The 14852-nt window shown below is 29.9% G+C and overlaps 3 protein-coding genes across 6 annotated transcripts in view; 1 reads left to right on the plus strand and 2 right to left on the minus strand.

Moving 5' to 3' along the window:
* Positions 1 to 1169, minus strand: part of LOC106785797 (E3 ubiquitin-protein ligase TRIM71-like) — a 6310-nt gene extending 5141 nt beyond the window's left edge. Inside the window, exon 1 of one of the 2 annotated variants that reach the window (XM_014746524.1) lies at positions 675 to 1169. The gene's annotated coding sequence lies outside the window, so the exon portion shown is untranslated. The remainder of the gene's footprint in view (positions 1 to 674) is intronic. The other variant, XM_014746525.1, reaches the window with a different exon arrangement.
* A 2593-nt stretch (positions 1170 to 3762) lies between these two features.
* LOC106785796 (DNA replication licensing factor MCM4) lies at positions 3763 to 8851 on the minus strand. 2 transcript variants are annotated; one of them, XR_001381565.1, is made up of 9 exons: positions 8783 to 8851; positions 8593 to 8705; positions 8096 to 8412; positions 6499 to 7995; positions 6016 to 6416; positions 5717 to 5927; positions 5519 to 5627; positions 4398 to 4552; positions 3763 to 4096 (listed from the first exon to the last, which is right to left on the minus strand). XR_001381565.1 is itself a non-coding variant. In XM_014746523.1 (7 exons), exons 2-7 carry the CDS (start codon positions 8651 to 8653, stop codon positions 5532 to 5534), a joined length of 2583 nt encoding a protein of 860 aa, XP_014602009.1. In that variant the 5' UTR covers positions 8654 to 8705; positions 8783 to 8851; the 3' UTR covers positions 5470 to 5531. The 2 variants fall into 2 exon arrangements, 1 of the variants encoding a protein (XP_014602009.1); XM_014746523.1 differs by lacking the exons at positions 3763 to 4096; positions 4398 to 4552 and having other exon boundaries at positions 5470 to 5627.
* A 607-nt stretch (positions 8852 to 9458) lies between these two features.
* Positions 9459 to 14671, plus strand: LOC106785847 (retinoblastoma-like protein 2). 2 transcript variants are annotated; one of them, XM_014746626.1, is made up of 9 exons: positions 9459 to 9722; positions 10036 to 10567; positions 10648 to 10944; positions 11403 to 11504; positions 12086 to 12183; positions 12282 to 12668; positions 12753 to 13189; positions 13305 to 14235; positions 14350 to 14671. In XM_014746626.1, the coding sequence occupies exons 1-9, from the start codon at positions 9585 to 9587 to the stop codon at positions 14536 to 14538; spliced, it is 3111 nt and encodes a 1036-aa protein (XP_014602112.1). In that variant the 5' UTR covers positions 9459 to 9584; the 3' UTR covers positions 14539 to 14671. The 2 variants fall into 2 exon arrangements, with proteins under 2 accessions (XP_014602112.1, XP_014602113.1); XM_014746627.1 differs by lacking the exon at positions 11403 to 11504.
* Positions 14672 to 14852: the final 181 nt, after the last annotated feature.

Below are 14852 nucleotides of genomic sequence, written 5' to 3' on the forward strand. Positions count from 1 at the left end.
ATCTTTATATATATATATATATATATATAAATGTATACAAAATTTTACTCCCAAATCTTCAAACATAACATTTTTCTAATCATTTATATGTATCACTCATTACCTTTAATCTTCTCGGCTAAGTTTATTAGAAAAATTTGGAATGTTTCCAACCCGCCAGAAAAGTTTGAATTTCGTTTGAAGAAACGAATTAATTCCCATGCGAATCTCTATTCGTCGTTCGATGAGAGCAATGATCTAAATATTAAAATAATGCCCTTTAAATCTCTGTAAAGGACGCGATATAGAGAAACAAATTCAAATTGCAATTACAAAGAATCGTTTCAATTTCAATTCGTGTTTTTAAGATTATTCATTTGTAACGATTAGACGAATTCTATTTTATTTTAGGATACAAAAAAAAAACAACGTTCGTAATACAAATTAAACGATATTATTATCGCCCCTTTTTTTCTTTCTCTTTGTTAAATTTCTATCTAAAGTTATATATGAATTTTTATACATCAAATCAATTACCATACGTTTAAATTAAACTATTATAAAGAATTATCATATATAATTATATAATTTAGAAATAAAATTTTGTAAAATTAATATTCTTCAAGAATTTGATATCGATAAAATATATATGATATTTCTAAATAAATAAAATATATTTTATAAGACACACTAACCGTTTCGTCCTTATGTCGAGCACCGTCTTACTTGAGCAGCATTAACAGCCGATGATTTTATATACATACATATATACGTTATCGTGCTACACGCTTATAAACAAATATTTACATTCAAATGCGAATGGACTTTTCTAAACACAAGCTTAAATAATCGAATCACGAGAAAGAGGGGAATCACGGGAACGGGGGAGTGCTTTTGTCTAATCTACAAAACGAGATTAAGTTAATAATCGAGGAAATAAAAAAATAAAATGGATTAATATGTTCCTGGAGGATAATGAAAATTTGTGAAATATTTTTCTTAATTTATCTTTTCTACTTTCTTTCTTTCTTTCTTTCTTTCTCTTCCTTTCTTTTCTTCTAATCACATGTACTTATAAGAATACAAGTTTAACCTCGCGCCTCGAGCTTTCCGTTCGCACTAAATTCAAGTTCGACTACTGTAGTATTTCTAAATGAGCTTGAAGACCCGCGTCCCCCACTATTCGACGTACGGTCCCGTTCAACCAATCGGAGCCACGCAGGCGCACCCCCTTCTTTATCGCTATCTCTCTTTCTCCGTGTATGCGTATATCTAATCCGCATCCCCACTGGGGTGGTGTATTCGCCACTCTACCAGGCCACCGATTTCTAGCAATCCCTTTCGTTCCTTTATTTTTATCTCTCTCTCTCTCTTTCTATTTATTTTCGCATACGGCAATTTCGAATAGGTTCAACTATTTTAATTATGTATACATATATATATACATAGATACATATACAAGTTGCCTCAATTAAACAGATTTCTACGAGATATCTCACATTTTTAATATATGTGTACTTTCATATAGATATTTAATTATTTGAACCTCTTTTTTTTTTTTGCAATTCGAATCTACGATTATCTTTTCCATCCATCGATATTATCAACTTTATTTTTATCCTATTGACGCGCATCGGTTAATTTCTAGCCCTTATGTATTAACCTTGAGAAGGATTCCACGAACTGATACCTTTTTCCTCTCCCATCCCATAAACTCTTCCTCGTGTTCCAGTAAATTTAAACTTTGCCGTCCTTTTTTTCCCTTCTAATAAAAAATATTACACAAAAATCATCATTACTCTCATTCCTAATTTTGTTCGTTCATTGAAGTCCGGATATATTTCAATATTATTTGTCAATCCTTTGCCGATACTTTTCAACTATCGTTTTTATTTGATACTTGTCATTGTTTCAATGTTTGAAAAATTTCTTAAACACTGAAAGGTATCATTTGACTTGTTCGAAACTTTATAACACAGAATACCAATTTACAATTTTCTTGATTATGTGGGAGATTCAAGACTAAGACACCCCTTTAACCCCTCTTAACGTTTGCCATTCGCCATGCGGCTTTACGATAGAGCGCTTGCGTCGGAAGATCATGAATGGAAGCTTCGCTCAATGCAGCTTCGGCCGTTATACTTTTATTTGCCTCTTGTGGAATGTTGCGGTTTTCCCTTAAAACGCCGAACTATGTCCTAACTTGATTCGATAAATCAAATTTCATCAACGTGATAGCTCTGCCATTTTAAAATTAATTAAATCCTAATTGTTGACTTTAAATTAACGTTCTAATATTCAATGCGTATATACATATATATATATTGATTACATATATTAAGTATAAAAATAAATTCGTTATCTTTATATTAAATTCATTGTATTGACAATTGTTTCTAAGAATTGATCAAAGTCATCGAAAATAATCATGGAAACTATTTCGAAGAATAACACAGATATATATTTATAAATAAATATTAAATTTGTTTTAGAAAAAGAAATACTGAATATAATTGTTGTTCCTAATGTTATTACAAAAAAAATTGATACGTCAACGTATACATCAATTTTGAATATTATAATATTACAGTTATCTGTATTGAAATATTTCTTCCTCTTACGATCTCTTTTTAATGAGAGGATCTAACTAAGTTAAAAAAATAATTCTAAGGCACATAATTTTATGAATGGACTTTTACGTGTACCACGGCCACCACGTGGTGGGGTGCTGTGTGCCGCTTTAACGATCGAGTCGTGTGAAACACACTTTTTCCCTGCTTTCTATCTATCGCGTCAGTCCTCCTCCATATTCCTCTCCACCCCTTATCAGTAACCACTACTACCACCAACCACCAACAGGCACACGCGCGCGCGCACGCGACATTGCATACAGGTGGTGGTAAGCTTTTGTACGCGTACGGTATAACCCTCTATGTGTATTTATATATACATCTATATGTGTATGTGTATGTATTTTCATCTCTATACACAGAATCACGGAAAGCTCTCACGAAGCTGCATCAATAAACGTAATCAGACGTACACTCACTTCTCTCCCACTCTTTCATCCTCCTTTTCTCTCTCTATAGAGAAATAAAATTGATTTCTAAAAGAGAATATGTTTATTTTACTGTTCAATTTTCTAACTTCCCTTCCGACAAATATTCGAATACAACGATATACAAAATTTGTCTAAAAATAAACGAAGAAAATTCTTTACTTCCGATACATTCTTTTGTACAAAAAAAACTGATGAAAGAATATATATATATATATATACGTGTAGAAGATAAAATAACATCATATTTGTTAGTAACTTTGTTTAAACAGGGATAGCATAGTATTATATACTATTCTATCTAAAGCAATATATATTACATGTACCTTTTCATGTACCTTGATTATAAAAAGCTCTAAGAAAAATATATTACATATAAATAGAAGTTAAAATTAAATAGAAGTTTAATATTATCAGATAGATAATTCTTAGTTAATTTTTTATTTCACTTTCACAATTTAACGTTTAGTTTCATATTGACGAAAATGATATCGCTTAATAACGAAGAGAGATCGTTAATATCATCTTAGGATGATAATAATCAATTGATATTAAATCATCGTGAGAGATGTATCTATTTAATATCATGAAAATATCAATTAGAATAACGTATATGTATAATTACATAAATATATGTAACATCTATTCAATAATAAAGTATAAAGAAATAAAAAAAGAAATAAAAAGAGTTTACCAAGGAACGATGAATCGTACATGCATACATATGCCTGTCTCTATGTATGTTACGTGTTATGCGTAGGCGCACGCGCCCCTTCTGTGTGTATGTGTGTGTATGTACGAGCGTTATACGTAGCCGCGTATCTCAATGATAGGGTAAGGGAGGGGCAAAAAGGAATGGGAACGTCGATGAACGAATATCCTTACCCCCTCTTTCTCTCCCTGATACGTGGGTGCTCCCAAGGTCACCGCAAGTGCAAAACTACGTAGTACGACGCCTCCGTCGCGACGCCCGCGCATGAAACGTGGGCGCCGCGTGTATATATATAGATCTCTCTACAGGTCGTTTTGTTTTAACGACACCACCTCTCCGATTCAACCCTGAAAATAACGAAAATGTTTATTTTATTGTTTATTTTTACGAATAAATTGTTTCCATTTATTTGTCTTTCAAATTATTTTACCTAATTCTCTTATATATTTCAGATATTTTATAAAATGAGAATTGTTTTTTATTTTTTTATGAAAATTGAATTTTTTAAATGAATATTTGTACAATATATTAAAAAAAAGGTCGTGAATATGTCAATGAAAAAGTATTAAAAATATGTACATGAGATAATGATAGATTTACAGCATACATAAATATATATGTATATATTATAATCGTATAGATACTTACAAATCCTTTCAGAGACAAAAGTGAACTGGAACGAACGGTAGATCGCCGGATAAAAAAACCGACAAGATAGATGATCCCACTTTTCCAGCAGATTCCATATCTCGCAAGATGGGGGTTGAATTCTTTAACACGATTACTTCATTGTCAGTTAGTCTCTATTACAAAAGACATATCATTAAAATTGTGTAACTTCAAAGGGTGTAAAAACGAAAAATATTTCGATAATCGACTAAATTAGATTAAAAATTTTCATTAATCTTTAGATCAATTTAAAATTCATCTGTTTTCATGCATGCAAAAATATTATCGTTTTACCTTGCTAAATTCTACGGAATGGAAACAACGTTTAATTAGTTTTTTAATTAACACCTGAAACGAATTTATAGAATTTGGAAAAATCATTGTGATTAATTTTATTGACAAAATACATATAATGAGAAATTCGTATCTTTAATAATACTTTTTTTGTCAATCTTTAAATAATAATAATAATAATAATAATAATAAATTATACCGTAAGTAAAATTTTGAAACACTTGAAATTTTCAATTCGTTAATATTTCTGTACAATGGAATACTTTAGTAATTTTTACTTTTTGTTACTAAATTTTCTCGGTGTTATTTGAACTTTGTACACTTTGCATATCTTCAATCTACAAAGATATTTTTTTCTAACATGTTAAATGATCGTAATAAGTCAATCAATGAATTATTAAAAAGAAACTCGAAAGGTTGCAGAAAAATTCAATGTTGATCATTCAACAGTTATTTGATATTTAAACTACATACATTTTTAAATTTGGTACTTCAAAACTGCAATTATTTTTACATCAAACTAATACGTATCTATTGTACTAGTAAGTGTGTAGGTATTTATTTAGTTTTTTATTAGTTTTATTTTAAAGATTATATGCACAATGAAAATATTGTCATAATTTTTTCATTATAAAAACATATCGCTTTAATTGTTAATGCTCTGGCCATTTCTATTCTTATTTGTATCATTTATTTTATGTTTCTAATCTAAAGTCTAAAGTAAACGAAAGTTTAACTACTAACAAAAAATGACGAAAAAATATTTAAAAGAAATTTATTATAAAAATATCGTATAATAGGCGAACCTTAAAAAAATGATTAACATATACGAATTGAATTTTTGCCAACAACAATTATAACTCCGTCCTCCTGTAAATCTTTCAAAGCATCTTCAAACATTTCGCGTGTCACCAACTAAAAATTAATACATAAAAAATATATCATATAATACATATAAAAATGTGATACAAGAGAAGTAATCTAATAAAATATAATATATTTACCAGGTCAGATGATCCTCTAATTTCAGTAAAAACTTTCTGATAATTAAGCATAGATGTTTTATTTTTCGATTGAATCAATTTCTTAAGAGCCTCGTTTAATTCAAATCTTCGTTTTCTGGCTGCTGAAGAAATTCCAGTAGTTAAAATACTGATGTCAATCTTACCGCTTAAAGGATCAATAGCTGATTGTTTTAAGGCTTCACGATGTAATCTATTCAGAAATATAACATTTTATTTGATAATTATTTATTGTATAATATATTTTCAATATAGTAAATTGATTAATTTTTAATTTTAACCTCCATGCTTCTTCTACATCTTCAATTTCTACAACATTGCTGAATCGTATTTTTGCATGAGCTTCAGATAATCGTATCAAAGATTCTAATTGTCTCGGATAAGCAGTAATTTGTCCACGGCCACTACCTACTCTCCTCATATCAACATAAGCTTGAATCAATCTCTGTTGACTTTCTTCATTGAGAGTCGGATGAATGTGTTCTTTAGCATATGCAATGTAATCACGGAGTATACTCATATCTATGATTTCATCTTCATCCTCTAATTCAGTTTTATAATAAAGAGATACCAAATGGCGTGCTAATTTTCTATCGAACACTTCGCTTTGAGGATCTAACATAAGAAAGATTAAATCGAAACGAGACATTAATGTATGAGGTAACATCACGTTCTCGACGACCTGAAAAAAATTATAAATTCATTAAGTATTGTCCATATAATAAGTACCATATGCATATAAATATATATATGTATATATTCACCGTTTTATTTTTATTCCATTGTGATCCACACGGATTTGCAGCAGCTAATATGCTTGTTCTTGCATTTAATTGACAAATGATTCCTGCTTTGGCAATACTTAAGGTCTGCTGCTCCATAACTTCGTGCAAAATAGAACGTGTACTATCATTCATTTTATCGAATTCGTCTATACAACAAATGCCGTTATCTGCTAATACCAAAGCTCCAGTTTGTAATACTAACTGTCTACTTTCTGGATCCTTGGTTACATAAGCTGTTAAACCAACAGCACTAGAACCTTTTCCACTACTGTATTGTGAACGTGGTACCAAATTGTAAACAAATTGTAATAACTGTGATTTGCTGGTACCAGGATCACCGCAAAGTAATATATTAATTTCTGAACGAAAATGTTTCCTTCTGATGAGACCTTCACCTTTTTTTGTACCACCAAAAAGTTGAAGTAATATACCTTTCTTCACGTCTTCATTTTCGTAAATACTTGGTGCAATATGTCTGGCTAATCTCTCATAAACATCCTCCTTTTGAGATAATAATTGTAAAAGTTCTATTCTCTCTGCTGGAAATGCATGGTCTTTACCTTCTTGTTGATCATATAATCTTTTTGAATCATGTTTCCTAAAGTGAACGACATCAATATGTGTTTTATAAACAGCACGTACATTTGATTGTCTTGGGTTAACACGTAATGGTTGAGCACGATATATTCCTGTAACATATACCCTATCGCCAGGAGAAACAGCATCAACTAAATCATTATGTGCAAAAATGATAACAGTATGAGGAGTGTGTCCAGCAGGCATATCATCAGGCGATTCTTGTAATTTAATCATTTGTTTATCAGAGAAGTGGCTGCGATTGTGTATCAATGTAAAACAATAATTATTGTTACATTTTGTACAAGCCGTAGGTTCTACTATACGGCCTCTATCCATTTCTACCAATGTAGAGAATCCACATATAATACATTCAAAGAATGCTTCTCTCATCTCTGGCATAATATTAGATGTTCTGATCACCATACCAGAAACAGTAATTAATTGATCTATATCTTCTGGATTAAGCAAGCGCATACTTTTAGTTCTAGTAACATTAAAAGGCCGTACTTGTATCTGGTGTTCTAACACTGCAGCTGGATATTTTTCAAAAAACATTTCATTAGCTGCCATATCCATAGTAGGTATGACTTCTTGTGGATAACATATTAATTGTCGATATAATTGTTCATCAAAAACCTCCAAATGAGCACAATTTATATTCAAATATGGTTCTTCTAATGTATGAATTTCTTCAAGCTTTTGTAAATATAATGGCTCTGATAAGTTCATGTTTTCTGGTAATTCATCATTCTCAGCTTCTGGATCAATAAAGCGAAGCACAAAACGTTTGAACTGCTCTTTACAACGATTCACAACCACATTTGTACCCCATATTACTAACTGTGGACCTGTGTTTTCACTTTCCGATGTACCTGGAATAGCTGCTTCTTCAGGAATCTAAATAAGAACCAAAAAACACACCAAAAATATTTCTTTTAGTAATGTTTCCATTTTTATTGTTTAAATTATTACTGCTAAATAAATATTTATTATTTACCGGTTCAGACAAATTAACCTGACGTAGATGCTTATCTGTTCTAATATCTGTTCTTTGCCGAATAGGTGTTCCTCTAACACCACTTCGTGGAGTACGTATAGATCCCAGAGAACTAGGAGTACCATAATTCAATGGAGATGATAAGTCTATTTCGCTCATTCCTGCAGCAAGTGGACTTTGTTGTGCCGCAATTGGAGAAGATGCAGGAATTTGGGAACCAGCCTCCGATGATCCAGCAATCGTCTCTTGAATACGACGATTTCCCCATCGTAATGGAGTTTCTACAGTATTGTTGCTCGGTCTTTTTTGTGGAGTTCCTGTGTAATACAATATCTAATGAATATATTTTGGTTCAAAAAAAGCATTCGCAGTAAAATAATAATACATGAAAAATCTGACAAAACCCAATAATTTTTCCATTAAAGTAATATATATATAAGCTTTGGAAATGAAAAATGTAATTATTATTTAATATATATATATTTATGTTTAAAAACCTCTATTGGAACCACTGTCATTGCTTCGACTGGAACGAGGCGGACCTAATGGGCTTGACATTGTGTTTATAAGTAATATAATGTATAAACTACTGTTTTCCAATTCTAAATAGCTGTAAAACAACAAAGAAATCGTTATGGATTACACAAAACTTAAATAATTTTAATAGGTTATATACATTCTACTTACGCATATAGCTGAACTTTTTCCCGGCAAAACTTTTGTTCATTAAACCATATACCAGTAGGTTATCAAAAAATAACCTATCGTATATGAAACAACCATGCTCATTGGTCGAGTACAATTGACAAGTAAAACGATTTTAAACTTTTACCGCGTTACGCTACAAAGATCTGTCGGACTTTCTGATTAGTTCTTCAATCATTATTATTAATTAAAATGATATTGATAGAACTAATTAATAAAATACTGAAGAATATTTTACTAAAGTTAATTTTCCAATAAATATTTATTCTTTTTATTCATATATTAAAATATATTAATTCTTAAGTTAGCAGAAAAAATTCGTACAACGCGCATGCGTAAATAATATCACACATACAAAAATCTATATTAATCTTATAATTTGTCTTTCTCTATCTAATAATCAAACGCATTATATGTAAATACACACGAAAAGTAAATGTCTTCTTTAGTTAGCTAACGAAAATCTTTCTTTCTCGTTCAATCAAAAATTGATTTAATGAAATAAAGAACAGAAAATAAAAATGTATTAATTTTAGATTCTAATGAATATTTTGAATCTTATGATTATTTATTATAAGCTACGTAATTTCATCCTTGAGAATTTTTTTCTCTTAATTGCCTCTCTACGTTTCCCGCCAACATGGCAATATGGCGGCGCTCGTGTAGTTTCCCGCCAAGTAACAGCTTTAGTAGGACCATTCTCGTATGGCGTAGATAACCGACAGTTGTGTTTTATTTGTCCATATTATTTTAAAGCCATTGTTCGTAATATTCAACGTGAAAAATGGGAGAATCGGAAGATATGGAGGACTCGACTTATAGTAGGCATCAAGATTTATGTCAGAAATTAAATATGGATGCAACTGCTGCTTCTGAAGCTTGGAGATCATACGAAACTATTCGACAAAATTATACCTTGGAGGTAATTTTAACATTAATCTAATTAAAATGGAACAAAAAAATAAACAATATATATTTTTTCTATTTTATAAAATAATAAAGCTAAGTAAATTTATTTTATTTTCATTCCAAGTTATGTCAAACCTGATGATACAATGACATTCTATTTTTCATCATATATGTTATTTTATTTCTATTAAATATTTTTATACAAATATTAATTCACTTATTAGTTCATTTAATACAATTAATGTTATTTAAGTTATCTATATTATATAAATAGGTTTGTGGCATAAATGATATATGTATTTAATTAATAATTGTCATATTTTTAGGGTGATCAACTTCATTGGATAGGATGCGCCTTATATGTTGCATGCAGAAAATCTTCTACACCTACCGTTGGAAGAACAGGTAGCAATGTAGAAGGAAATGGTGTATCTTTAACTCGTCTTTTACAATTATGCAATCTACCATTGATACAGTTCTTTACAAAAAGTAAATCTTGGGCAGACATGGCTAGCATGCCACAAGATTTCAGGGAAAAGATTGATAAACTAGAAGGAAACTTTTCAGTTTCTATGGTTATTTTTAAAAAGTATCAGCCAATTTTTACTGACATATTTAAAGATCCATCCGATGACATTTCAAGACCATCTAGATCGAGAAGAAATAAATCATTTCCTTGTACACCATCAAGAGTATTTGAATTTTGTTGGACATTATTTATTTGTATAAAAGGAGCATTTCCCGACATATCTGATGATTTAGTTAATTCTTATCATTTACTTTTGGCTTGTTGTGACCTTATATATGCCAATGCTTTAATGGCAAATAGGAAAGATCTTCTAAATCCTAATTTTCCTGGTAAGATAAAGTTTTATTTGTATTTATTTCATTATAAACTCAATTAATATTTTTTTAATAAAATGTACTACTTTTTACAGGTTTGCCAGGAAATTTCAATGATGAAAATTATATACCACCGCAAAATCCAAATTGTATTATTAATTTATTATGCGAGCGTCATGAAGCTGTTGCCGTTGAAGCAAAATGTATCAAAGAATATCACTTGAAGAATCATATTAATAAGTTATTTAATGAGAGAATCCTTCGTGGAGAACAGTCTAATTTTTCTGGTATTTTAGAAGCTTCAAATTTTGATGGAAATAGTAAAGCTGTTAATAAAGCATATGAGCAATATGTGTTGAGCGTTGGAGACTTTGACGAAAGAATATTTCTAGGTAAAAATTCTCTAAATTTGTTTAATGCTTATTAAATATTTAATTTTAACACATATATTTATATATAGCATATATAATTTAGCTTTCGCATGTACTTTCTGTTTCTTTTTTGTTGTTATTAATTTTTTTTTTTCATTACAATGCTTATGCAGCTCATACTATAGTATGTTAAAGCATGCCAACCCGTTTAACATTTTTTATTTAAACTCATAATTGATGTTACTTTGTTAAATAACACTCACACATTAATATGTACTATTTAATTCATCTTTTATTTTTTTATTTCATTGAAACATTGAATATCATTTAAAATCATCACATTTCTTTGTTTTTTTTTACCATTACATTCAATTTAAAGAGATTGTCATTAACTGTCTATTTTTATCTTATCTTTAAATAATTTTCATTTCTTGCGGTTAACCGATTTGTGTCTGCTTTGCCTTGGCTGTGGTTTGCAGCTGAATGGAGGAGAGTGAGACTAGGCGGGATATCAAGCTTGGAAATAGTTGGAGGAGATATTGTTTGTCGTACTAAATTTGCAAAACCTATGCCTATAAAAGGTAGGTTTATAACTTTCTTTTACTATTCCTGATATTCCATTGGAAATCAATTTTTATGGTACATTTCTATTTCTATTTTTTTTATTACTGTTGAAAAATGATATATTTAATATATGAAACAAAATATATATGTATAAATATATACGGGGTGTCCTGTAACAGGGGTAATACAAGCGAACTGGGAGTGATTCTACATGAAAAATTAAAGCGATAATGTAGAATAAAATTTGTTCATATAAAGCTTTGTTTTTAAGAAAAATAGGTTAGAAAATTTGTCAATTACCGCATACACTTGATACAGTTTCAGCTCAACGGATTTTATTATTTTACTCTCCCTGCTCGCTTGTATCATTATTTACAGGACTCTTTACATATATAGGATAGAATATGCATGTATGTATATAGAAAGTAATTAATTATATAGTTATAGACTTACCTTCTTAATTTATACATTTATTATTAAAATTGCTTTGCCATTTTTTTCATAAATTATAAAAATGGTCAAGCAAATTAATTTAAATCTTATCTTATAAATATATTAAGATATATAAGAATATCTAAATAAATGAATTCATTTACAGGTCAAGATGCTAGTGATAATATTGGTTCACCTGCACAGGGTAGTAGTAGTAGCGATGTTCATGATCAGTTTCAGTCAAGACGAGATCATTATGCAGGAGTAAGTTTACAATAGTTTCATTTAAATTAGAATTAAATGTCATATCGGAGACTATTTACGATTATTATAATTAAATAATTATATTTTAATTTTTACAGCAAATGCAACATTTAGCTCCTCCTACTCCACTAACAGGTCGCAAATATCTCAAACCAAAGGATGTATCAAGCGCAACTCCAGTTTTTACAGCTACTCAAAGTGTAATACGCCTTCAAGCTATGTTAGCTGGTCAGTCTTCGCCAAGCGCAACTTTATTACAAATATTCAATAATTGCACGCAAGATGTTAAAACATTTGTAACAACGAAAGTAAAAGAGATAGGAGAACAATTTTGTGCCAATTACACCAAAAGTTCAGATACTAACGAAAACTCGACTCTAGATTTTGGAAGGAAACGTCTTTGTTTAGGACAAACTCTTTTTTACAAATTTTTAGAGATGATTATTAACGATGAAAAACATAAAAAGCCTAATTATGATATTACGGTAAGTATCACAAATATATTTATAAAAATTATAAACTATGATTGTAGTATAATGTATTAACACTATTTTATATATTTATTTTAGAATTTACTTATGAATGAAAGATTTATACGATGTTTGTTCGCGTGCTGCTTAGAGATAGTTATTTACTCATATAAAAGTAATGATAAGGTGTTTCCATGGATATTAAAGGCCTTGGATTTAGAAGCTTACTATTTCTATAAGGTTATAGAAATAATAGTACGAGCAGAAGAACAATTACCGCGTGATGTTGTAAAGCATTTAAGTCAAACAGAAGAAAGAATATTAGAAGCATTAGCTTGGAAAAAGAATAGTCCATTATGGCAAGCGATTGAATCTACCATTGGTGAAGTACCTAGTTGTGAAGACGTTTCTTTACCTGGTACACTAGAAATAATAGACCAAAATAATACGGGGCAGCCAATATTAAAAAGAATTACTGTTGATCGTAGTGGACATAATGATGTACCACAAAGTCCAATTTCTTCTGCATCCGATAGGTACTTTTTTATAATTGTATATTTGTTGTTGTTTTTGTTTCTATCCATTTGTATATAAATAGAGTGAATTACCGAATACTTGTGTATTTTAAATATATTTATATAATTATTTCAGATTCCAATCACCAATAACGGCATCTGGTATAGCTAAAAAGCGTTTATTTCCTGATACTAGAACTACCGGACAAAGTGTTTTACGTGTATCTTCAAAAGTTGTAATTGATGGTAATTCACGAATACTTTTAACATTACCTGATCAACTTACAGTACCAAAAACATCTACTCCACAAACAACTATTAATTTATCACAAAGCTCATCAATTACTAAGGAAGCTGGAAAACCAAAAAAAACTGGTTCTGTCGCGTTATTTTTTAGAAAATTCTATAATCTCGCATGTGTACGTATGCAGGACCTTTGCAACTCCTTAGATATTACAGACATAGATTTACAGAAAAAAATATGGACAATATTTGAGTATTCGATAAAGGAACGTACAGAGTTAATGAGAGATCGACATTTGGATCAAATTCTTATGTGTGCAGTTTATGTGATATGTAAATTAGTTAAAATGGAGAAAAATTCTTTTACCGAAATCATGCGATGTTATCGTTTACAACCACAAGCAGAGTCTCATATATATAGGTCAGTACTTATTTGCAAAGGACCACAAGAAATAAAAGCACACACTGAAGCATCAGGAAGTAACGAAATTAAAATGGATGAAGAAGCAAATGTGGCACCTCCAACACCAACAAATATGGCAGGAACATCACAAGATTATGGGACTGAGAGACGTGGAGATTTAATTAAATTTTATAATACAGTTTATGTGCCACAAGTTAAAGAAGTTGCTAATAAATTAGGATTGGCTCGTGGAAGTACTCAAACTCTTACATTAAGTCCATTACCTAAAAGTAAAGTGTGCACTAATTCTCCAGTGAGACGTGTTACAGACAGTATTTTAACACGTACACTTGATATAAAAGCAATGAATGCATCACCTGCGCCACAATTAAGTTATTGTTTTAGTCGCAGTCCAGCTAAGGTATATTTTCTTAAAAATATACTATCGATATATATAAGTCTAATCTAAAATAAAAAATTATTATAGATTAGTTTTATTATTATAAATTGTTATTATAGATTGTTTTTCTTTTAGGATTTAGAAGCTATTAATAAAATGATGATTTCTATAAGCGCAAAAAAAAGTGTCAACAAACGACTTTTATCAGATGATACTACTGACGTAGAAATGACAGATGGCGGGCCCTCTCCAATAAAAAAGTCAACGACAGTTGTTAGAAAACTGGAAAACATTATGGACGAACGCCGTACAAAAACACAATAATTAAAGTTCATTTAGATTGAAACAATCTATACAATTTAAGTGAGACTAAAACATGTGAAAATTTGTAGAAAAGATTTTTGTAAAATTTTATTTTTATAGATTAAGTTAGAAGAAAGATTGATAATATTATGATTGACAGATTTATTATCTTTTTTTTTTTGTTTAATATTGTAATTATTGTTAATCACAATCTTGAAAAATTTATGATCAAACAAATTAATGAACGTCAAATCTATGAATTAGCAACGTAACAAATATGTCATATATCAGTTTTAAAAGAGATAAATTTTATTTGTCACTATCAAATTAAAGCT

The sequence above is a fragment of the Polistes canadensis genome, unplaced genomic scaffold (genome assembly GCF_001313835.1).
Source record: "Polistes canadensis isolate GaletaPanama2010 unplaced genomic scaffold, ASM131383v1 scaffold_57, whole genome shotgun sequence".
In the NCBI taxonomy this organism is placed as follows: domain Eukaryota; kingdom Metazoa; phylum Arthropoda; class Insecta; order Hymenoptera; family Vespidae; genus Polistes; species Polistes canadensis.

Excerpts from the sequence above, each read along its gene's own strand:
- LOC106785796 (XM_014746523.1), bottom strand. The coding sequence starts at position 8,653 with ATGTCAAGCCCATTAGGTCCGCCTCGTTCCAGTCGAAGCAATGACAGT. Across the intron at positions 8,413-8,592 it reads TGACAGTGGTTCCAATAGAG|GAACTCCACAAAAAAGACCG; the intron begins GTTTTTAAACAT and ends TGTATTACACAG. Across the intron at positions 5,628-5,716 it reads TTAGAGGATCATCTGACCTG|TTGGTGACACGCGAAATGTT; the intron begins GTAAATATATTA and ends ATTAATTTTTAG.
- LOC106785847 (XM_014746626.1), top strand. The coding sequence starts at position 9,585 with ATGGGAGAATCGGAAGATATGGAGGACTCGACTTATAGTAGGCATCAA. Across the intron at positions 9,723-10,035 it reads GACAAAATTATACCTTGGAG|GGTGATCAACTTCATTGGAT; the intron begins GTAATTTTAACA and ends TCATATTTTTAG. Across the intron at positions 12,184-12,281 it reads GACGAGATCATTATGCAGGA|CAAATGCAACATTTAGCTCC; the intron begins GTAAGTTTACAA and ends TAATTTTTACAG.